The 24,713-nt window shown below is 32.1% G+C and overlaps 3 protein-coding genes across 5 annotated transcripts; 2 read left to right on the forward strand and 1 right to left on the reverse strand.

Moving 5' to 3' along the window:
• Window positions 1-2,127: 2,127 nt before the first annotated feature.
• On the forward strand, window positions 2,128-8,271 carry LOC102581886 (meiotic nuclear division protein 1 homolog). Of its 3 annotated transcripts, none has more exons than XR_001474149.1 (11): window positions 2,128-2,270; window positions 3,287-3,367; window positions 4,228-4,344; window positions 4,533-4,571; window positions 4,650-4,757; window positions 4,868-4,930; window positions 5,045-5,096; window positions 5,244-5,288; window positions 5,378-5,457; window positions 6,110-7,279; window positions 7,974-8,271. XR_001474149.1 is itself a non-coding variant. In XM_006353449.2 (11 exons), exons 1-10 carry the CDS (start codon window positions 2,268-2,270, stop codon window positions 6,185-6,187), a joined length of 666 nt encoding a protein of 221 aa, XP_006353511.1. In that variant the 5' UTR covers window positions 2,128-2,267; the 3' UTR covers window positions 6,188-6,193; window positions 7,974-8,215. The 3 variants fall into 3 exon arrangements, 1 of the variants encoding a protein (XP_006353511.1); XR_001474150.1 differs by having other exon boundaries at window positions 4,689-4,757; XM_006353449.2 differs by having other exon boundaries at window positions 6,110-6,193; window positions 7,974-8,215.
• Window positions 8,272-11,635: 3,364 nt separating this feature from the next.
• LOC102582416 (IAA-amino acid hydrolase ILR1-like 4) lies at window positions 11,636-16,337 on the forward strand. Its single transcript, XM_006353450.2, has 5 exons — window positions 11,636-12,085; window positions 13,268-13,393; window positions 13,930-14,244; window positions 15,182-15,310; window positions 15,527-16,337. The coding sequence occupies exons 1-5, from the start codon at window positions 11,723-11,725 to the stop codon at window positions 15,932-15,934; spliced, it is 1,341 nt and encodes a 446-aa protein (XP_006353512.1). The 5' UTR covers window positions 11,636-11,722; the 3' UTR covers window positions 15,935-16,337.
• A 454-nt stretch (window positions 16,338-16,791) lies between these two features.
• LOC102582763 (40S ribosomal protein S30) lies at window positions 16,792-18,758 on the reverse strand. The gene is made up of 3 exons (XM_006353451.2): window positions 18,657-18,758; window positions 18,180-18,317; window positions 16,792-17,026 (listed from the first exon to the last, which is right to left on the reverse strand). The coding sequence occupies exons 1-3, from the start codon at window positions 18,658-18,660 to the stop codon at window positions 16,980-16,982; spliced, it is 189 nt and encodes a 62-aa protein (XP_006353513.1). The 5' UTR covers window positions 18,661-18,758; the 3' UTR covers window positions 16,792-16,979.
• Between the last annotated feature and the right edge of the window lie 5,955 nt (window positions 18,759-24,713).

Genomic DNA, 24,713 nt, shown 5'->3' on the forward strand with positions numbered 1-24,713 from the left:
TGTTAGTAACAACTTTTTTTTACAACTATTGATTTAACAATTAACAATGTTTGTTCATCGTTCAATGTGCTAGCTAATTAGAAAATACATCAAATTAATTTAGTGGAATTATTTTAGTCCAATAAGTATCAAATCTAGCTTTCGAATTCTTTGGTTGCTTGTTGAAAATTAGTTAACTTGGCTATCAAGGTAAGCATTTGAAATTGTGATTTTTTTTGGTTTTCATTTAACGGGTCATACATGTTACGAACTTAAATAATTAGTCGAAACCAGATTCTATTGAATATCGAATGATTATTAAAACAAACTAAAACATTATGCAAATACATGATACAAAATAATTGTGTAGAACTTATTCACTCGGTGTTTTTATCAAATCATAGTAATTTATTACAGTTAAGTGACAAGTTAATCTGAGAATATGTACTACTTAACTATAATTAGTAGCAATCTTGAGTTCTTTTATTCGGTATAATCATCTTATATTCGAAATTCATTAGTCGAACTAATTCAAATTGTGAATATATAGCTAGCTTCATAAATAACAAACGAAAAAAGTACTAAAAAGAAGAATATGAAGCAGAAAGTTCTTTCTCACATGTAGAAGTGGAGTCAGTATTTAAGATACAAATTTGTAAATTGTTTGAATTTATAAGTTTCGAATTTTGATTCCACTTTGATGTACGATTGAATATTAATGTTTTTGTTTACTTTCATATGTAAATGCAAGGCCCGCTTTAATAGACTGTACGAAAGACATTGCATATTAATGTCTTGACCAAAAATAGGTAGCAAAGAAAGAAAAAAGGAATTTTTGAGTAATATATATATATATATATATTAATTAAAAAAATATAATTTCCACAGTGTTATGTGTTTTGTGACGTTCATGATAGAGGACGGATTAATGAAGACAAGTCAGAAACATGTTTTAAGGTAGATAAACTTGTAAAATAACACACAACACTTAGACGTTAATCTTTGCATTAAAACAAAAGATAAGGTACATAATACAAATTTATATATATGATAGACAGTTTTAAACTCGATAATGACATGGTCCATAATGGACGAATTGATAAAGTCTATTGGATCAAATAGGACAATACATATCATAAATTTGGAGTTTGGACTATGTCATTTTCTATTTTACCTGTCTCTGCGTGCATAAATTCTTTAAACAAGGTACGAATAAAGTTCAAATTATATGAAAAACACACCATTAAATGAAGTAACAATATAATTAATGTGTCTGAATTGCTTTAATTTTTAACATCGTTAATTAACTCTTCAACACATCTAAACAATATGGTTAATTAGATACTCCTATTAGAATAGTACTTAAAATTACGTGGTAATTAAGAGAATATCCTTTGTTATGTTTTGTTGAAAGATGATAAAAGAAAAGAGCTAGAAAGTCCTTTTGTGGAAAAAGAAAAAAAGAAATTTACTTGGATTCAATATTTACAGTAAATCAACAATAACCATATCTAATTATCTAGTATAATTTCATAAGTGAAATCTGTGGATTTCTCATCGACAAAGAAAAATCATTTTCAATAGACTTTTGATTAAATAAAGTATCTTAAATTAGTTTGAAAAGGAAAATACATAAATGAAAACAGTAACAACAACAGAGATAAAGAACTAGCTATGAAAAGAAGTACATAACATACATAAAAAGAACAGTAACAACAATGAATTATCTAATGTGATAATAATCGAAGCACAAATGGTAACAACAATCAACGAATAAGAAACTACGACAATAGTGTTACTACTATTGATAAAAAGATACAGTAGGAACATATACACACTTATATTCTATCATGCTCGAAAACGAGAGAACGTTCAACTACCAACTAGCATTCTACTCAAATCAACGACCTCCAAAATCTCATATCTAAAGTCATGATCTCGTTAAACTCAAGATGCACCATGTTTTGTCTAATCTCCTCTCCTCAATACTTTCTTAGACATGTCTCTAATAAATATTTCAAAATTACAAATCACGAAATCAAAAGTTAAACCGAATACAAAATAAAATATTTTTCGTATTATCGCTTTAGTATTACACAATCCAAACAACCCCTTTGCTTTCTACATAAACCGGGTCTATATAAATAGCTACTTTTTCAGTACCGAAACATTCCCGCCAAAAATATCTTCTGGATTCTTCTTCAATACGCCTCTTCCCAATTTTTGTTTATCATCTCCGTTCAGCTTCAACTGCAACAAAGCCAACTGCCGATCATCGGTGATTCGAAATGGTAAGCATTTCTGTATTCTCTATTAACAGTAGCTTAATAATTTGTGTTCATCGATCTGTGTGTGTTTGCTGCTTTTCACGACTGTAAATACGTTGCTGGACCTAATTTCTACAGTATCGAAATCCTTAAGTGAAATTTACTGGTTCGATTACAAATTTTCAAATCTTTTGGTGGAAGTTTTTCAGTGATTGATGTATTTTTTTTTTTTGTGAAGTTTTTTTTGTACTCCGATTAAGGTTATTATCGCAGTTTAACATCAATTTTGAATACATATGGATTGCTTTTTTTATTCTCACTGATCTGTGTGTGTTTGCGGCTTTGAACAACTGTAAATACGTTGCTGGATCTGATTCGCACAGTGTCGAAATCCTGAAATGGAGTTTACCAGCTCCATTAGAATTTTTTCAGATTTTTTGGTGGAATTTGCAGTAATTGATTTTTTTTTTGGCTCTGATTAAGGTAAATACCGCAGTTTAACATCATTTTTGAATACACATGTGTTTGTATATGTACACAGAGGAAGGAGTTATGTAGTTTACTGCATTAGATTCTGTGTAGGAAGTGCTTCTGTAGCCTCAATTAGTCTGCTCCCTTTGTTATCTGATTCATTTAAGACGAAGCTTAGTCTTATAGTTCAGTATCTGTTTCGTGCTGCTGGTGTTGTAATTAGTCAGGTGACTGTGTGGATTGTTTTCTATTTTATTTGTTCTTCAATTTTCATGTAATCCTTTTTTTGGCTATTCATCTTAATGTAGCTGTGGTCTATGCAAGTAACTATCTAAAAAGAACAAGACGTTTGGAGCTCTATCATGCTGAGATAGCTATTTGGCTAGATAATTTAAATGAATGTAGTTTTTTAGCATTGGAAGTTGGAACAAATAAGGTGTAAATCATGCAGATCTAGAAGTCTAATTTGAACTCTATATTCTATCCAATCCAATTTGATTGAAGTATGTTGCATTGATGCATATGATTTTGTGATATTCAGTATTCAACTCCTGTTTTTTATGATACAGTCGAAGAAAAGAGGTCTTTCCTTGGATGAGAAACGAGAGAAAATGCTACAAATCTTTTATGATTCACAAGGTTTCTTCCTTGTAAGTATACTAGTTCCTTGTATACCTTTGATTTTTGCTATAAAATCATGCAAAATAACAATGGAGATCAATGACATTTAATTCAACTAGTGGTTTTAGTATTGATGCGTATTTGATGTCACAGTCACATCAGGTGTGGGAATCAACTAATTTCTATGTCTTATTTCGTTTTTTTACCCAGTTTTAGCAACTGATTTCCCTGGACCAATTGTATCATGAAATCTGCTACGTTTGCAGATATTTAGCATCATCCTGCCTATTATTTATGTATCTGTTCTGACTATTCTTTCTGTATCTATTATGCTTTGTACCAGTGTTCATCTGTGGGTTGATAAGAATGCCTATTTAAGGGTTTTTAGTCTGGGTCTGTTAAATCTTTAGCACCATTTATGCTAATCAAATTTAAAAGGGGATCTTTAGATGTTTTACCGGACAGCTCAAAAGTTTTGAAGTAGCTGAAAGGTTCTTGTTTGACACCGGTCTGTGATATTTCTAACCAGATAATCATCATTTATCAGAGAGTTAGAAAGAAACAGTCACATCCTCTCTTAGTTGTCTTCTCCTGTATAATACTGGAGATACCTCAATGACCAGGCTATTCTTATGGTATCTGTTTTTATGTCTTCAAGAATGAGTCTCACCTTCCCTTATCCACCAAACTCTTTTCATATGTAGTTGTTTTTATCCTGTTCTTTCTGACCTTCATGATCCATGATAGGAACACATGTTGCCTTCTGGAATAGGTTCAACATCTTTCGATTACTACTGGAGGACAAATCACATTTTATTTATTTATAGTATAATTCTTGCTGCATTATAATTCAATTAGTATTACTTTTTTCAATTCCTTGTCATTTCAGCTTAAGGAACTTGAAAAGTCGGGTCCTAAGAAAGGTGTTATCAGCCAGTCAGTGAAAGACGTTATCCAATCTTTGGTGGATGATGATCTTGTGTTTAAAGACAAGATAGGGACTTCTGTGAGTAATGTCTGCTTTGTGTTATAACAGCATTGTCTTTTTAATCCTTTGCTGTAAGCATAAAGTTGATCATCTATATTTTATGTGGTATAAAAGCATCATCCGTATCCCTCCACAAGTCTATAATCTCAAGCATGTTCATTTTTTACAATCAATCTCAAGTATGTTAAATGACTTAATAATTCCAGGTATACTTTTGGAGTCTGCCTAGTTGTGCTGGGAACCAGGTAAGTGTTTGGATTAATCTTTGCACATGCTTGTCATATTTATTTTCAGCTGCTTCATACATGATGTTCATTCAACAGCTGAGAACTGTCTATAAAAAGCTTGAAACTGATCTCCAGAACAATAATAAGCGGCACACTGAACTTGTTGAACAATGCAAGGCCTTGAAAAAGGGACGTGAAGAATCTGTAAGTTCACTAAGTTCTATATGGTCCTCTAGGATAATCTTGACACAATTTTGTATAGATTAGGTTAACTAACAGACCGTTTCTACTTTTCTCTTCTGTGGCTTTACTAGGATGCCCGAGAAGAGGCCTTGAATGAGCTGAAATCTATTGAACAGAAACATAAGGAACTTAAGGTTGAGGCGTGCCTTTGATGTTTTGGAGCTTGCGAAATTAATATGATATTTAGATGAATATGGGTAAGCATTTTTATTCTGAAAAAACTAAGGTGAGATTATTTTCTTATTCAGGAAGAGTTGATGCAGTACGCTGATAATGATCCTGCTACTATTGAAGCAATGAGTAAGGAACTCTGAACATACTTTTTAGGCTCCAACAGTATTTGCCAGACAATATGTTTTATTATTCAGCTGTCTATTTGCATGCACCAGTATGCTTCTCTTTACCAGAATGTGGGTGTTTCCTGACTTGGGAAGTTCTTTTTGGCAGAGAAGGCGATTGAAGTTGCCCATTCAGCAGCTAATAGATGGACAGGTTTGACTGTTCCTGCATTATCCAGTCATTACCTTGTATGCTTCCCTTATTGCTCTCTTTCTTAACTATCGTGTGCATTTTCTATACAGATAACATCTTCACATTGAGACAATGGTGTTCAAATAACTTTCCCCAAGCAAAAGAGCAACTTGATCAGCTATACAATGAGGTAAGAAGCGAAATCCATCATAAAGAGCCATGAATTTGCTTGTATAGGATTGTGAACTACTGTTTGATCATGCACCCCTATATATCAGAAGAGGTTTAGAAAGTTAAAGAGACTTAGCCATATTTCATATCGATTTTGCTACCATGATTCCTCTCTTCTTTATAATCCTCTGTATGTCCCTCCACCTTAATGACTAATGTAACACCATCAATCATTTTTAAAATTCAAAGCAGAATTAGATCAACTCCCTGTACTTGTAAAAAAGTTCTCCCCTAGAAAGTTATACATTGACCAAATTATCCTTCAACACTTTCTATCCCATCCCTCCCATAAGCCTTGTGGCCCTTACACCTGATCCTAGACCCCTATAATCCTCTCTTTCTCTCTTGGGTTTTCACTGTTTCTTGTTGGGTGCTTTTGAACTTGATTATTATCGCCTTTCTCCATTGGAATAACTAGCTTCAGTTTAAAATGGTTAAGTTATTTGTGCTAAGGTTAAGATCATATTTTCAAATTTGAAAGGGTTATGAATACAGACTGAAATAAACAAATAATGAAATGATTGGAAGAAACAAACTAAATGTAGATACACAGTTTACTAGCAAATTTTCCACTACCATGTTGAATTAGTCTTTTTCTTGTCTTATGGTAGGTCGGAATAACAGATGACTTTGACTACTTAGAGTTGCCAGCAGTGGTTCCTCTTGCAGTTACTGAGGGTGAACTTTAATTGGCCGTAAGCTAGTTTGACATATGCTTCCCTTATGTTCTTTTACCTTTTACTATGTTTGTTCTTTCCAGTGGTATAGCAGTTGGTTCTTGCTTTAATAATTTGAATGATCTTAAAAGCATTGTCATATATGTAGTCTGGGCAGCTTAATAGCCATTAATTTTGATTAGCATTATGCATGTTCTTTCTCTTTACCATGTTTCAGAATGTCTGGATATCTTATTCTCTCCAGAAAAGATTGTAAGTTCAATTCGTATTTTCCCCTCATGATTCCTCAAAATCTCGTGCTAGAGGATATTGTGACACTGACCCATATAGAAAACTGTTTGTGGATACTATCATACTAGATGGGGAGATTTTATTGACTGATTAATTCAAATTTACATGTCATTTCGTCGTGTTATTTCGACACCAAAGTACTTTATGCAATATTAAAGAAAACCGTCAATTTGGGGGATGGAACTACTGATTAGCGGCTGAATTAAAGTTCCAATAATTGAATTAAAGTCCCAATAACGGTTATTAGCCAGCTACAAAAACGTCAAAAAAGGAACGACCAACTCTATTTTAAAATTTCAAAAAATAAGGAAGGAATATATAGGACAAACATTCATGTTTGGCAAGTGGCAAGTGGGGAAGGAATTTTCATTAATTGGAATAGGTCCACAAATTATTTTTTATACTGTACAACTCAAAACAATCTGTACTCATAACGTGCAGTGAATCTCAACCTTACACCTGTCCCTTTATTAACGGCTAATAAAAACTTCCTATTATTGAATCTTTTCCAAATTGGAAAGAAATTTAATTTGACAGAGTGTATACTGAATGGAGATCCTTTACAACCAAAATTTCATAAAATAAAAAATGAAGGAAATAAGGGATTAAAAATTCCCTTCCTTATTTATAAAACCCCAATTTTTTCTTTTTTAGTGAAAACAAACATTAAAAGAGTCTCAACTCTCAAGAAAGAAGAAAAAATGGAGGTGTTGAGACTCTGTTTAATGGCTATTTTTGGTTTGGTTATGGCTTTGGTTATTCCTTCTATCAATGCTCAAGTACCTGAGCCTGCTCCTGCTCCTACAAGTGATGGTAAGTTCTTTCTTCAGCCCCTCCCCCTCGGTGTTTAGTATCTGTATTGGAGCATGACCAAGGAACAAACCCGAGACCTCTAGTTAAGGGAGAAATAGTTCTTATTTGAGTTTTTATAATAATAATGTATGAATGAACAATTCTTGATTTGATTAATAGATCTAGGATTTATAAGCAATAGTACCACTTATATGTATAGTATGTAAGAGAACATGTTGTGATGTACATGATACATACATTGCATATACACCTTTTTTTGGTTTAACTATATGGTATATTTGAGGTTTACTAGCTGATTAATTTAGATTCGCATGAGTAGGCTTATGAATGGATAAAATGCTCACTATTAAGGAATTTTTCATTCTCAAGTTTCGAACTCGATAATGCTTATTAAAGATGCAGAAAATTTCACTAATTTGGATTTGCCTTGAGTGGCCTGTGAAGGGATAAAGTGTTTTTTACCAAGACAACTTGTTTTTGTGTTTTGAAGTTGAGACTTCTAGATAAAGATATATGAATTTCAATCATCCCACCCTACCCCTTGATTGTCATTGGGGTTATAAGATTAGGTTTCGTTAGCATAAATTCATGTTTTTTTAATTTTATATAAAATTCTATGTTTTGGTATACATTCATTTTATTTTTTCCAAAAATGCAAATATTAAATGTGTTTTTGTTGATTTGATTTTTGCAGGAGTTGCAATTGACCAAGGTATAGCTTATGTGCTAATGTTGGTTGCTTTGGCAATTACTTATATGATTCATTAGGCAATGTGATACAGCTTCCATTGCAGTTTTTTTCTTATTATTTTTTCTGGTTGTGATTAATTTTTAAAGAAATTAATTTCATTCTCTTGTATTCTTTTTAGAGGTTGAAATTCTCTATTTTCTTTTATTCAATTATTAAATCGTAGAAATTCTTTATACCTTCCCTTTCTTTTCCATTGTATATGTTCTTTTTATTTGTTTCTATACATATGAGAAATTATGATTAAAGAGTTCTTTAGTAACCGCAAACAAATTTCTACAAGTATTGCTTAGATAAACAAAAAGTGATATCTTTCCCACGAATTAGTGAATTAGATAGGATTCATTTCTCTAGAATAAGAAATGTTTGATCAAGTGGATCAATTTTCATAAATGTTGTCGTCAAAATGACATTTGTACAAAAAAAATTGCAAAGAAAAGGCAAACAAATAAAAACCTATATTGTTCAAATTCTTTAAAAATATCGTGTAGAATACTTCAAAAGTAGTACATTTTAATTACAGAGGCACAACCACTAGGAGTTTGGGGCTTCTATTCTAAATTTCCTTCCCCTTCCTTACCAATGAGTGTCAATCAGTTTTGTTATGAATTTACAAGTTAATACATATATATTTGCTTAATTTTTCAGTACAAATACAAGAAATTTTTTATTATGGGTGAGGCCCAACCAACCAAAGTTGGAAGAGGCTCCACCCATTTTTTGACATGTGGATCGTGGGGCCCAAACTATTAGTTAAGGCTGAAAAATGAACCAAAAGGGAGAGAGAATGTAAAGTTTGAGTGGGAATTGCAAGATAATTGTGGGGTCCATGTCAACTTCAATTAAAATAAATTAAAATATTATATTGAAAGTGGAAAAGTGACAAGGGAATAAAAAGTCATATTATTAGTTGATCAATATTTTTATTTTCTATTTTATATCCACATTTATTTAACGTGTTGAATTGAATATCTATTAAAATATTATTCTTATATTGAAATTTGTTTACACTCTATTTTCTTTAAACTCGCGTTACTTTTAAAAATAGTTCTATATTACAAGATAAGATAAGATTTGTGTATTTTTTATTGTCTTCAAACTAATTTACTATTAACGTCAAATACCAAATTGAAGACATGCATAATTCTAATCACCTATTAAATAAACCCTTTAATGCTACTAAAGCAATGGGGTGAAGAAATGGAGGACAATATGAAAAAAGAGCGGAAAAAAAGAAAGTGATATCGTTTGTTTTGAAAACTCGAAAATCTCATTAAATGATTGTTGGTTAATTTTATCATGTTGCGTTTCATTTACACAAAATATAAATTATTTCATTAGTTAAATTATTTATCGTAGTGACTAGTGAGAATGTACATTATGTTAGCATTTATTAATTGAGAAAAGGTTCTATACAAACTTGTGGTCCCTCCGTCTCATATTATTAAGAAAAAAAATTCGGAATTATTATTTATTTTAGATAATTAAAATAGAGTGTATTAAGAAGAGTTACAAGGCAATTAAGAATTGGGTGGTTAAAATTGAAAATCTCAAAAAATAAATTAATGACTAAAATTTAAATAATTAAAATTAAATTGTGAATTTTGTAATAAATAATACCGAATGAATTTTAGTAGCTCAATTGGTTGATTATATGAATTTTTACATTTTTGTGAGAGTTCAATTTATTTATTTTAGTTTCACTATCTTCAATCTCTTTGAATTTATTTAAAAAATAATAATTTAATTTCATCTGATATATTATTATATATATATATATCCGTCGGTGAGTTCTAAAGTTTCTTTCTATTAAAATAAAATTACAAAGAGAGTTGGCAAGCAAACAAAGAAAATGCAAGTAAGAAAGAAAGAAGTATAAGAAAAGATTAAAAATGGAAAGAGAAAAAGTAAGGAAATGAAACAAGTACAATATGGGCCCCACAATATACAAATGGCAGCCAAAAAACGCCTCACACAACTGACACTATGTGCGCCTCACCCATAATAAAAAAATTTCCAAATACAAGGCCTACGAAAAAGGGATTGAGTTCGTCTAAACCCACGAACCCCCACCTAGCTTCGCCCCTGATTTTAAACCAGATATTTTAAAGTGTCAAAGTAGCATATATGAAAACTACTCTTCAGTGATTCGCCAGATATTTTAGACCATTTCTCGATTTGTGCTTTGTCAAACATTGAGCAAGGGCCATGCTAACAACATCACTAAACAAAAATAGCATAAAGTTTTTTTGAGCATGGACCACAAATGGTAATGTTTTCATGAAAATCTCAATTTTCTGCAACAAATCTAAATACATAATGACCCTTATAGATATCTAAAGATATGTGAAAGCAAGTTGTTCGTACTCGTCAAGAATAGCATTGGATGCACGTTAGATCCTTCAAAATAAGTATTTTTTTATAGTATCTGATACGGGTATAACAATATTAATGAAGAGTCCAAAACAACAATGATGATCTCAATTAAGTCTTTAAAAAACACTCTTTGCTCACTTTTTTCACAAATCATCTTGTCCATGTCAATAATTTTCTTGTGATGAATTTAATATTTATACCTATGTAATAAATTTATCTTCATAATACTTTTTTATCAATAAAACATGAAAATATTGCAAAATATCTTCTTCTTTTTTTATTTTTCATTCAATGTCTGATACACATATTGAAGTTGGATTAATTTAGATTCATATGTAATTTAGATTCATATGCCCTGTAGGTAGCGGTGTTCACGGTTTGGATAAAAATCGATCCAAACCGAAAAATCGAACCAAACCAATAAAATAAAATCGATTTTATTTGGGTTTGGTTTGGTTTGGTTTTAGATTTTTGAAAACCGATGGTATTTTGTTTGGTTATGGTTTTATTCGAAAAAATCGAAGAAATAACCGAACCAAACCGATGAATTATATACATATATTTTATTAATATACATACTTAATATATTATTTTTATAAACAATTTTAAAGATCTTATATATGTTTTCATTATAATTTACTTATTGAAAGCAAAAATTCTCAAGGTGAAAATATTTATTTTATTGATTTCATGTATAAGAGTGTTTGTGACAATTTTTTGTGGGACTAAAAATGTTAATGTCTCTTCCTTCTAAGCCAATATAATGAATTTTAAAGCTTTAATCATAATAAATTCAGTGATAGAAAGTTCAATAATTTCAGTTATTTTAACTATTTTTTTGTTTTGAATGGATTGTTGTCACTTTTTTCACATTTTGAATGAATTTTTTCTTTTATTTTTATTTATGGTTAATAACCGAACCAAACTAAACTGAAACCGATAACCACAAAATCGATAAATGTATATTATATTTGGTTTGGTTTGGTTTTGATAATTTTAAAACCGATTAAGTTGGTTCGGTTTTGGTTTTGATTTTGACCAATAATCGATCCAAAATTCCAAACCAACTCGTGAACACCCCTACCTGTAGGGCCTCATTCATGTTCATACCAAGTCTCAAAATATCTAGTTAAAAGAGAAGCAAGTCTCATCCACTGCATAGCATCAAAACATTTCTAGTGTTCCCTCACCAAACACACCCTTATGGCTAGTCAGCTAGATTCTGATTCTGAATTCCCCAAACTACAAGTAAAAAGGGGCAAAAAAGAAGTAGATTTATTTTTTCAAGAACTCAACATTTTTCATCCAAATAATTTCTCATGGGTTTCTTGAAATGGGTTGTTGGCTTTTCCATTTTATGCACATTTTTAGCAACACCCACCTTATCAATTTCTTCTTTTTTGAACAAAGAGGAGTTTGCAAATATTTCAGTTAATTTCTTGAATCTTGCAAAAAGACCTGAGCTTTTTGATTGGATAGTGAGAATTAGGAGGACTATTCATGAGAATCCTGAGTTGGGGTTTGAGGAATTTGAGACTAGTAAACTTATTAGAAATGAGCTTGATAAAATGGGGATTTTTTACAAGTACCCTGTTGCTGTTACTGGTGTTGTTGGTTTTATTGGAACTGGAAAACCACCCTTTGTTGCTCTGAGAGCTGATATGGATGCTCTTGCTATGCAGGTGTTTTACCAATAACTAGTTTTTATGTGTGTTTCTTAAATGTGTGTGTATATTCATTGCTTGTTAATGTTTTAGTCATGTTAGTATTTTTTGTTATTTTGCAATTATATTGGTTTGAAATGAGCTTAAATGGAGTGACATGGTCTGTGTGGATTCATATGGTTGACACTAACTTGGTGGGGATTGAGGAGTTGATGTTGTATTCCTTTCTTGTCAATGTTATAGTCATGTTAGTATTTAATTTTTTTTGGTCTGAGATGAGCTTAAATGGAGTGACATGGTCTACGAGGATTCAATTAGGTGACACTAACTTGGTGGGGATTGAGGCGTAATCGTTGTTGTATACTTGTATTCCTTTCTTGTCAATGTTTTCTCAGTCATGCTAGTTGTGTTTTTCTTATTTGACAATTATATTGGCCTGAGATGAGGTTAAATGGAAAGATATGGTATGTGAGGATTCATATAGTTGACACTAACTTGGTGGGGATTGAGGTGTAACCGCTGTTGTATTCCTTTCTTGTCAATTTTATAGTCATGTTAGTACTTCGTGTAATTTGGAATTATATTGTTTTGAGTTGAGCCTAAATGGCGCGACATGGTCTATGCGGATTCATATAGTTGACCCTAACTTGTTAGAGATTGTATGTTTTAGGTGCATTTCTAAATGTATGTACATATATTCATTTATTGTCAAGGTGTTGGTCATTTTAGTACTTTTTTTTAAGTTTGCAATTATGTTGGACTGAGATGAGCTATAATAGAGTGATATGGTCTCTGTGGATTCATATAGCTGACCCTAACTTGTTGGAGATTGAAGCGGAGTTGTTGTTGTATTCCTTTCTTGTAAATGTTCTAGTCATGTTCTTTTTTTCTTCTTTTGCAAATATATTGGCATGGGATGAGCTTAAATGGGGTGACATGGGCTGTGAGGATTCGTATAGTTGACTCTAACTTGTTAAAGATTGAGGCGTAATTGTTGTTGTATTCCTTTCTTGTCAATGTCAGATAGTTTAGACAAATGACAATGTGAGGTTGATCTGCCTTATTGTATATATTGATAATTTGTGGTAGATGTTTGTAACAATATGTTTTCTTTTGGGGGGAGGGGAACTCTAGATGTAAAACTCTAATATGTAACTTATGTGTTGCACTTTGCCTTCAATATGTTGTTGATTGGCGCAGGAAGAAGTGGACTGGAAACACAAGAGTAAAATTCCGGGCAAGATGCATGCTTGTGGACACGATGCCCATGTTGCTATGCTTTTAGGTGCTGCTAAGATTCTTCAGGAGAAGCGCGATGATTTGCAGGTTCATACTGTAGTTCTCTCTCTTAGCTTGGATTGAATGAGGGAAAGTTGCTCAATAGATAAAAGTTCAGTAGTTTTTTGTCAAAAAGAAGTTCAGTAGTTGCTCTCAGTTACCTTATAGTTTCTTTTGATATATAGAAGTTGTAGATTGTCGATAGTTCTGTTTAGAAGGGTTATCTGGACCTATGTTGCTCGAACTCTTCAAAAATGTTATCGGGTGCGTGTTGGATCCCCCAAAAGGGGTGCATTATTAGAGAATCCGAAAATGGGTGCAGAAGCATTTGGAGAGTTCGAGCAGCGTAGTTCTAGACCTTAATTTCTTCATTCAACTGACTTGGTCCTCTTGTTGCTATGGATTAAGAACTCCTTGGTTAGTCGGATAACTTATACCATAAGCAATAACGCTTATGTAGCTTGTTGTGAAGATATTAGCGGCGTGTTCAAGGGCTAAACAGTTGGATCAACATATATGAATAACCATGGATGTTTATTGAGTTGCGAGTCCCGGGATTGACAGATCGAACTTTTTGATGGCAGGGAACTGTGCTTTTGGTTTTTCAGCCAGCCGAGGAGGGAGGTGGAGGTGCAAAGAAAATGCTTGAATCTGGGATACTTGACAATGTTGATGCCATCTTTGGTCTGCATGTTTCCCCCAGAAGTCCTATTGGCACAGTTGCTGCCAGTTCTGGCCCTATCATGGCTGGAAGTGGCTTCTTTGAGGCAGTAATAAAGGGGAAAGGCGGTCATGCCGCAATTCCTCAGCATGCTATAGATCCAATATTAGCAGCTTCTAACATCATAGTTAGTTTACAACATCTTGTTTCGCGGGAAACTGATCCCTTGGATTCACAGGTGCGCGCTCTCTCACTCTCTCTCTCTCTCTTTCTCCTTAATCTTAGTATCATGTGAATATCAACACATGCACATATATCTCAAAACTTGCATATGTTCTAGCAGTTGTGCAAAGGTTATTTATACAACAACCACTACTACACCTCAGTTCCAAGCAAGTTTAGGGTCGGCTATGTGAATCCTTACTGATCATGTTACTCTAATTAAATTCATCTCAAGCCAATATTATATGCAAATACAAAGAAAAAGTACGCAAGTTGTCTATATTTTTCTAAATTTCCGAAAGGCTAAACCACTCCTAAACATTGGACCTACAATAAAAGTACTAACATGTCTAAACCATATTCTCGACTAATATTTATCGTCTACATAGATCTTTTTCTTCCACTATATCCTATGTTTCGCGAAATGTGCATGGATCGATCCCAAGAAATTGTAGATTCTTTGAGACAATTTCCTTTCATGTGATTTTAGGTTTACTATCCTATCTTTCGCTAAATGTGCATGGATCCCAAGAAATTGTAGATTCTTCGAGACAACTTCTTTCTATGTGATTTTAGGTTTACCTTGACCTTTTTTTAACATATTCACTCACCATGGTTTCACACTCACCTACCGGTGCATCGGGAGGTAGACACAGGACATGACCAAATCATCTCAAATGATATTCTATCAATTTATACTCTATATGTGCTACTTAAACCTTCTTGTGAATGTGATCATTTCTAATCTTGTATGACCGCACATTTATCTTAGCATCCTCAAAATTTCTTGAGATCGATGCAGAAGTGTCATATGGAATAGTAACACTTATAAAATAAACATGATCATTTTCAATGTTCAAGAACAAGACTCATACCTTTTTCATTCTCCAAGGACTTAACTTTGACCTTTACAACTTATGTATCGATTACCTCAAAGACGTATGATTTTGCAGGTTGTTACGGTTGCAAAGTTCAAAGGTGGTGGTGCATTTAATGTTATACCCGACTCTGTAACAATCGGTGGAACTTTCAGGGCGTTCTCAAAAGAAAGCTTCACACAACTTAAACAGAGAATCGTAGAGGTATACTTTCAATATTTGTACTTGAATGCCCAAACTATCATATGATAGTTGAAGGTTGTTCCATGGAAAGAATGTGCTATGACTATTGAATGGTAAAAACTCGACTTGTTGAGTGAAAAATTACACTGTTTATTTTCTACGTGTGTCTAATTCTTTTATATTGTGTCACCCCTTAGTAAAATTCATGGCTCCGCTACTGTTGGAAACAATTTACAGGTTATCACTCGACAAGCTGCTGTACAAAGGTGCAATGCAACAGTTGATTTTGACACAAAAAATAGGCCGTTTTACCCGGTGACAGTGAATAATAAAGCTTTGCATGAACATTTCCGAAATGTAGCTGGACAGATGCTTGGTATCGACAAGATCCTAGAAAAGAAACCAACGATGGGCTCAGAAGATTTTTCGTTCTTTGCTGAGGCTTTTCCTGGATACTTCTACTTACTTGGAATGGTTGATGAAACTAAAGGACGATTCGAGTCAGGACACTCCCCTTTCTACAGAGTCAATGAAGATGCACTTCCATATGGTGTTGCTTTACATGCATCGTTAGCCACGACTTACCTTCTTGAACATCAGCTAAAATCAACCACTCGGGATCAAAATGTTCATGACGAGTTGTAAGGTCCTCTGGGAGAGTGGAGACCTCGCGGATGAAAATAATTTCTACTACATGCAGCCGAGCAGAAATAGGTTCCTCTCTTTCTATTTACTTGATATCTATCTAAGCTTGTCCCAAATCAAGTTGGTGTTGGAGCTAGTTTGGTTGATCATCATCCAAAAAAAGGTTATTGCCATCAGTGATGCTATTGCCTATTGGTGCAAGTCATAAAGAATCTTGATTTCATCACATAATTGTTTTCTCTTTTCAATGTGATTGATATAAACGACCCCAACTTATTTGGGACTGAGGTATAATTGTTGTACGCTATTGATATTGAATCCCCATTGTGCTTCTCTAAGGATACCCATAGAGACAATTGAATTGCAAACAACGTAGTTTCTTGCTTATACATTCTCTTCTTTTAGCTAAATGTAAAGCTATGTTATTGATGACATAGGGTGAAAAAACATATCCCAAACACCTAAAAATGGTGTTGAATTTCAAGAGATGAATTCTGTTAACTTGTACTAGTTTCTTTCTATGATACGGTACAATATTGTATTAATGTTTAGAACCACTGAACCAATAAGGTAACACAAGAAGTACAAGAGGGAACTTCGAGTTAACCCATAAACTTCAAATTTTGGATCCACATATACACAGAGTGTATTTTTTACCAACCAAATGCTGTCGGAAATGCCTATCAAATGAAACTATCAGAATGATCCCACTGAACTAATAGAACATCATAAGGTAACCTCTGTGCCTAAACATTCTATCATGTTTATCTGCTCTACTAGCATAGCAAGAGCAACAAGGATGACTCCCAAGAATCATCAAACTATTAATAGCATACCATGAATAAAAATGATAGAAGTATAAAAGACGGAAGGATAAAATTCAATTAATTCTTGCAAAACAGAACGTAATCGTTCATCCTACAAACACCAGTAATAAGCTAGTCTTCTCTCATTATGAGGTTTGAGAATCAAAATTTATAAACATCACAAAGATGAAAACTTTTGAAGCGGTAACTTCTCAACCTAAAATAACTTAAGTCATCGTCTACTTCTCGGAAGAGTTTGGTCCTCTCTTCTTTCCAAAGCCAACAACTGCAAGCAGACATAAACAGCATTCCGTAAGAAACAAATTTCACATGTCAAAAAGTTACCAAGCAAAATAAAGCACATATACATGTATTTACCAAATACAAATAAAAAGTAAACAAAGAAGAAACATCACAGCCCCTTGTTCATAGAAATACAACAGATTCAATGCTAGGATCATACAATGATGGCAGATAAATAGGAAACCTCAAATTAAACAGCACAGATACTTTACAGAAGATTTGCAATCAGAACTCTCATCTGGAATACTACTTACTAGCAGAGATACTTTACAGAAGATTTGCAATCAAAACTCTCCTATAAGGTAAAATTTCCCCAGAACTTTCATAACCAGCATAATACAAGCATAATTATTATACTCAATAAGCACGTCTAAGTGAGGTACATACGCAATTTGTACACACATTTAGTCTCTGAACATCATTGTGTATGTCTACAGGTGTTGACAGTTACATTACTTGTTTCTTTAAAAGAAGAAACGAAATAGAATATCACTGTGTTAAGATCATATACTGCACATAAAGAAACAGATGAACTCAAACTAGACCACAGAGATATTATATATTATTAAGATTCGACAGTCCCCAAAGTAGACTATAATGCTTAGTAGCTAAGATTCAAAGGTTTATTAGGGAGGTTCCATAAAAGGTGAAATTTCATTTAGAACATACATACACCAGCAAAGCTGCTTCTACAGAAATGAACAATCTTGAATACTCGAGTATATGGACCATGCATAAGTGATTTGTACAGAGACACAGACACACACATACTCTTATGTATAATTGTGTGCGACTACAGTTGATTAACAGATCGAATCTGGTTTAAGCTTTCCCTAATCTTGAAAAGGATGTGTTAATGTCAACTAATATACAATTGGTAAATTCATATACATTTGCATGTGCAGATGGATACCATAGAAACAATAAAAAAATTTAAGCTAGAAGGTATTGTGTACCAATGAAACAACTACTACTTCCAGACAAAAGATTAAAACTTGGTTAAAGGCGTAAACTTTATTAGTTTTTACTTACATATAGGCATAAATTTTATTAGTTTTTACTTGCATATACAATTCAAGCATGAGGCAGTAAACATCCATTCATAAAGTGAACTAACAAAAGGAAAGCAAGGTTACCAGCAGTGACGAATCTGCGATTGTATTGCATACGCTTGTGTGCACGTCCTCTTGGCTTCTTCTTCTTATCCTGCTTTGCAACCTTTGGTGTTTGCCCCCTAACCTTACCGGCACGAGCAAGTGATCCGTGAACCTTACCTACAATTAACAATAACAAAAACTAAAAATCAATCCTCATTCAACAACTACAACTACTACTCCATCCGTCCCAATTTAACTGTCTTTGCTTCCCTTTATCCACTCTACATGACAAATTTAAGATCACAACATTCAAAATTCCGTCTTCATTTCTTAAAACTCCGTGCACAGTTAAATTAAGACACTTAAATTGGCTATATGATCTTCTATGTGGATGAAGATCCATTAATTATAGTTCCATTACACTACGGAATAATTGTACCTATTCTGAGAAAAAATGGCAAAAATTGAAAAAACTGACAATGAAGAGAAATGTATTTAAGAGTCGCCGGAGCTTACCCATGGTTGATTTCTGAGTCGCCGGTCGTCGGAGAAGCTGCAAATCGTTTGGAAGCTGCGAAAGTTGGAATACTAGGGTTAGGGTTTTTGGGAGAGTTGAATTTATAGGGGCTTTTTTAAGGCGTGAAACTGTACTGGGCCTTTGTTGTGAAAAATTGGGCCTTAGGTAAAGAGTCCAAACGATGACCCGAAGCATGTGATCCAATTGGAAAATTAATTGGCCCGATCGACTGAAAATAATTACATGTATAACTTACGGAAATCTCATATATTTGGGGGCTAATTACATCATATCCCGAAAGTTTTCTAATTACAAAATCTCAAAATTTTCATTGCTCTCGGATACATTCATTGGTTGTCTGATACATTACTTAATGGAAGGGATGTATTCGAGAGAGAAGATAGAGATGTATCTGATGGGATAGAGATATGTCCGAGAGGATAGAGATGTATTCAAGAGAAGATAGAGATGTATCCGAGGGGGATAGGAATGTATTCAAGAGGATATAGATGTATCTGATAGTAGGGTTGTTCATGGTTATGGTTACAAAACCAAACCGCAATCTTAACCAAACGATTTAAAACCCCGATATTTTGGTTAGGTTTGGTTTAAAATTTCGAAAACCGATACTATTTGGTTTAATTTTGGTTTCACTAAAAAAACCTCAAAAATAACCAAATCGAACTGAGAAATTATATATATAAATTTTATAATTATTATATTATTCATAAGTAAAATATAAATATTTTGTTAAATTTTAATTAATTTTAAGTCTTTAACTTTATCATTTTTAAGCCCAACTATTGAAATCCTAAGAGCAAGTCCATCAAAAATCGTTATTTTAGTCTTGCCTATCACAGTTCACATCAGATAATCACACATTCTCTAAGATTGAATCACTTTGTTCGTGTAATATTAACTCTAGTGTTGTTTAATTGAATCCACAGTAGTTTTTCGATGGATTTCTCATGTACTAGGTGTCTATGTCTATCAAGATGGTATGCCCTCAACAAATTTATTATTTTCAAATCGAAAAAATGAACCAAATCAACATTAATCAAACCGATAGCTATTTTTTCGTTGGGTTTGGTTTGGTTTTTGAAATATAAAAACCGATTAAATTAGTTTGATTTTGGTTTTAACCAATAACCGATTCAAATCGAACCATGAACACCCCTATTTGAGAGGGGATAGAGATGCATCTGAGAGGATAGGGATGTATCCGAAAGGGGATGTAATGTGTCCAAGAGGGAATTTTGTAATTTTTTTAAAATGATAGGAAATTTTAGAGATTGTGATATCTTAAGTTGTGTATTTATGTAATTTTTCCTAATTACATTGCTAGTGAAATATACAAAATATATATATTGGCTATTATTTTAATAGATGGCTATTTATGTTAATTGCTCCTTTCTCTCCCTCTTTTTCATTTTTGTTAGATTTATAATTTATATTTTTGGTCCTATAGAGTATAGTTAATTCTCAATACTATTTTCTGGTTCTAAATGCTTGATGCAATTTTTGTTGACATATTTGTAATTTTTCCTGTTTTATATGTTCAATAGTCGAGATGTATTAATTTTTTATACTTTATTGATTTTGATAAAAAAAAAAAAAAAGTATATTGAATGTCATAAAACAAAATTGATGTACTTGTATTTTATTACCGTATTTAGATTTGTCTTTTTAGTGTATTAGGGCGATTAAAATATTTCTTTATAATTGTAGTTCTTATTATCATCATTTGTTATAGATTGAATTAATAAAGAAGTATTTTGATTGTAATAATATGTTAAGGATTGAAATAATGTACGGTTAAATTCTCTTTCATCATTGAAACACGACCTCTCTATCATATGTTTTTTCGTATATAAGTCAATGATGTCTTAAACTATACGTGACAATAATCTCTATAATGTTATATTTATGTGTTCACATGCTTCATTCACTTGTTGTTGCTTTGTTTATGTCAAGTAGGGTTGCGTATCGGTCGGTTTGGTTCGGTTTTGAAGTTTATCGGTTTGGCTTATTGGTTATCGGTTTGTAGAGATGCTAAATCGTTATAGAACCATTAAGATATTGGCTTATCGGTTATTGATTTTTGATCGTTATCGGTTTAACCGTTAAGATTTGACACACAAAAAAACATTGAAAATCACTTAGAAACAAGGTGACAAACCAAATAAACCATGCACATGAGTTCACAAGTTACATCTTGCTAAAAAACAAACACTTTTACATTGTAGAATAACCAAGTGTTTTGAGACAACAAAAAATAAAAGTAGGAAACCAAACTCTAAGTCAAGTACTTAATATACAAATCGTGTAAATATAACTATTTAATTTACTATCGGGTTATCGGTTAACCCAATAAGAAAAAAATTCAAACCGTTAAGAACCGATAACACGATAACAAAAAAAATCAAAACCGTTATCAAAACTGCTAAACCAATAACTTTTTTTCGGTTCAATTCTGAACAGCCCTATTCAAGTCTTTCATACTACTTATACGATTCATATGCTTTCACTTAAGATGTCCATTGTATCCATTTGATAATATCTCATGTCTTCGTCTAAGATGTTCATGTACTTTTATTTGAACTATCTATTTTCTTTGTGTTAAATATCATACGTGAATGCATTGAGCGTCACTTGTAAATAGTTCTCAATAAATACAACTTGTAAGTCATATTCCATGAATCCATGTCCAAGAAATACAATTTATAAACCACATTCATCATTCGTGACTTAAATTTCTCAATTCCATAATATTATACCTACTTCTAGTTTGTGTCTGAAGTTATCGATTTAAAATCAAATTGATTTTAAAGTTGAATTATTTATTAGAACATCCAATTTGAATCTCATAATTGATACCTTGCTCTTAAATATTAAAACCCTTTGATTTGTGTGAACTATCAAAACTTTCCTAACTCTTGCAATATTATTATCAAATGAACTACTTATAGTTAAAAAACAAAATAGCAAAATATCATAAAAGGTCATATTTATAAATATCACATCTCTATGTCTCTTTTATAAATAAATATTGGAATAATCACCCCATATACATATTTAAGAGTCAATTTTACGAGTTTTAAATATATTTTTAAAATATTCTTGCTTATAACAGATTATTTACGGGCTATAACATATCAATTTAATTTAATTTAATTTTAAAATCAAATTATATTTATTTAAGGAATTATTAATCTATTTATAGTTTTTATTATTAATTAATAATAAGTATTTAATTTGATTTCACTTCCTTTTTAAAAAAACTGAAATTATCCGTTACCCAATTGTAGGGATTTACTTCTACACGTTTCCTTGATTTCAAACGCCATTCCCAACCCCTCCAATATTCGTCAATCCCACCTCCCTAACCCATGATTATTCACTCACACACGCCACCACCTACAATCCCACTATCACCATTGTTTCTCAATTCCATCTCTCCCAAATTCCATCTCTCTCAAATCGTTCTCACCAACCAACTATGAAAATGCCTTCTTTCAATTCGGTTTCCAACAAAATCATGGTTGTAACTCCTCGAAAGAGCCCAAGATTAGTCGAAGGAACTTCTACAGATGAAGTTCATGCCCCATCTTTCAACACTTTAACTCAAACACCACCGCCAATAATTGTTGAAAATTCGGATAGAGGTGGTTCAGACAAAAAAGAGAAAAAAAAAGAATCAAACAAAAGGAAGAGTCCAGTAAATCAAAAGGGGAACAAGAGGAAGGGGAAAATTAGTGAAACCCCTTTCGATTCTGATTCGGATTTTATTAGTGAATCAAAAAAGAAAAAAATCAATCAATGTAGAAGTTGGTGAATCTTCAAAGCCATCAACAAGAAGAAGATAAAAAAAAGTCAAAAAAATTTGTTAGGGTAAGCACATTTTTCAAACTATTGATTTTGACTATATGTCTCTTGAAAACATTTGTTATATAAAACGTGTATGAAATATGATTTATATTTGTATGTCCTTTGACTTTAATGATTGATTGTTTGATATATGTTAATGTGATATAATAGTGATAATGGTATGAATTATGTTTTGAGTGATTGTATATTAACCTTTGTTTATGATATAAAGTATTAAATTTGTATGAAAATGGTATGAAATATAAAACTAGTGATTTTTGCTAAAAAAAAAATCACATTATGGTTGTTTTTTTAGTATAAACACACTTCTTGAAATGAAACATGTATGAATTATGATTAATATATGTATGAATGTGATTAAATAAGGTTGATTGTTTGATTTGTGCGAATTGTGATATAATATATAGGTGTATACCATTGGTATAAATTCTGTTTTAACACTTTTTGTGTGAATTTGAATGAAACCTGTATGAATTATGATTAATATATATATGAATGTGATTAAATAAGGTTGATTGTTTGATTTGTGTGAATTGTGATATAATAGGTGTATACAAATGGTATGAATTATGTTTTAACACTTGTTGTGTGAATTTGGATGAAACCTGCATGAATTCTGATTAATAATCTTATGACCATTGACTTCAATGTTTTTATTGATAGATTTGTATGAATTGTGGTATATATATATATAATGGTATGAATTATTTGATTAGATGAATTATGAATGTTTATATGAAACTTTTAAATGAATCATGTGTTGTATAATCGCTATATAGTGTTGAAATGAAACTTGAATAAGATTTGTGTAAAGTTTGTTTTAGTTTTGTATAAACAATGTTATTTTATAGGCAAGGAAGGTACACACACATTGGTCTTCATGTACAAACATGAATGTGTTCAGTGATCTCGTTACTTTCCTCGGCCAAGACAGGTTCCAAAAATTCTTGGAACAAACACCATTTGGTGTATTCTACGAGATAAACAACTTAAAGATTCAATGTCAATTATTGCGACATTTCTTTCTTCTTGAAGCTGAAAATGTTAGAGATGACATGTTTATTGTTAAAATAAACAACATAGAACTACGATTTGGATTAAAGGAATTTGCAGCAGTTACCAGTCTTAAATGTGGACTACTTTCAGAATTTGTGTCAGATCCTTCTATTCCAAATAGACTTATCACAAAATATTTTGGTGCAATGACCAAAGTCCCCAAATTACTCTTCTTGAATAAGTTTAAAGAGCGAAACTCTTTTGAGGATGAAGACCGCTTTAAGATCGGTGTTTTGTACTTTATTAGTACATTTTTGACTGCTTATGAGGTCTCAAAAACTTCAATTCCCAAATTTTATTTTGATTTGGTTGAGTCCGGTCAATATACGAGCTACCCATGGGGTAATGAATGTTTCAGATTGACACTCAAAGCTTGTAGCCATAGGTTGAAAAGGAATCCTACATCATTCAAATTTAGCCAATTCCACCTAGTGTTGCAGTTATGATTTTTTGAGTGTTGTCATCCGTTTGACAACAAAATTGCTATCCGTGTTGCAATGGTCACACCGCGTATTCTAGGAAGACATCGAATGAGATTATTTTCTTCGATGACTTAAAGCAATTAGAAATATGTTAAATAATATTAACTTTTCATTCCAAAGACACTACAAATTTCATCCTTAAAAATCATTATAATAACACACTTGTCTTTATTTTTTTTTACAGATATAATCCAGACAGTACATTACAAACAATTTTCATACTCATTTCATACAAAATTCATCATTCATTCAAACTATATACATTTCTCGTACCCAATAATTAATTATTGTCACCCAACTTTATACAGAAATAACAAAACTAATATAAACTCAACAATATCACATTTTGATACCAACTTAAAACACTTGTCATACACTTCGTCAAAATTTCAAAATTTTTTACAACAACAATATACAAAATAAACAAATAAACAAAAAATCACTATATATTATACATTTCACAACAGTTAACAAAAAATGATATCAACATGTAACAAAAAATGATTCCACCTTCAATTACTCGACAATTTGATCATTTTTTTTTCATTTCGCTATCATTCAAAAACAAACGCTAAACAATAATATAAACGTACCCGAAGGATCCCATCTTCCACCATGTTTGATTAAAAT

The sequence above is a fragment of the Solanum tuberosum genome, unplaced genomic scaffold, assembly GCF_000226075.1.
Source record: "Solanum tuberosum cultivar DM 1-3 516 R44 unplaced genomic scaffold, SolTub_3.0 scf00155, whole genome shotgun sequence".
NCBI lineage: Eukaryota > Viridiplantae > Streptophyta > Magnoliopsida > Solanales > Solanaceae > Solanum > Solanum tuberosum.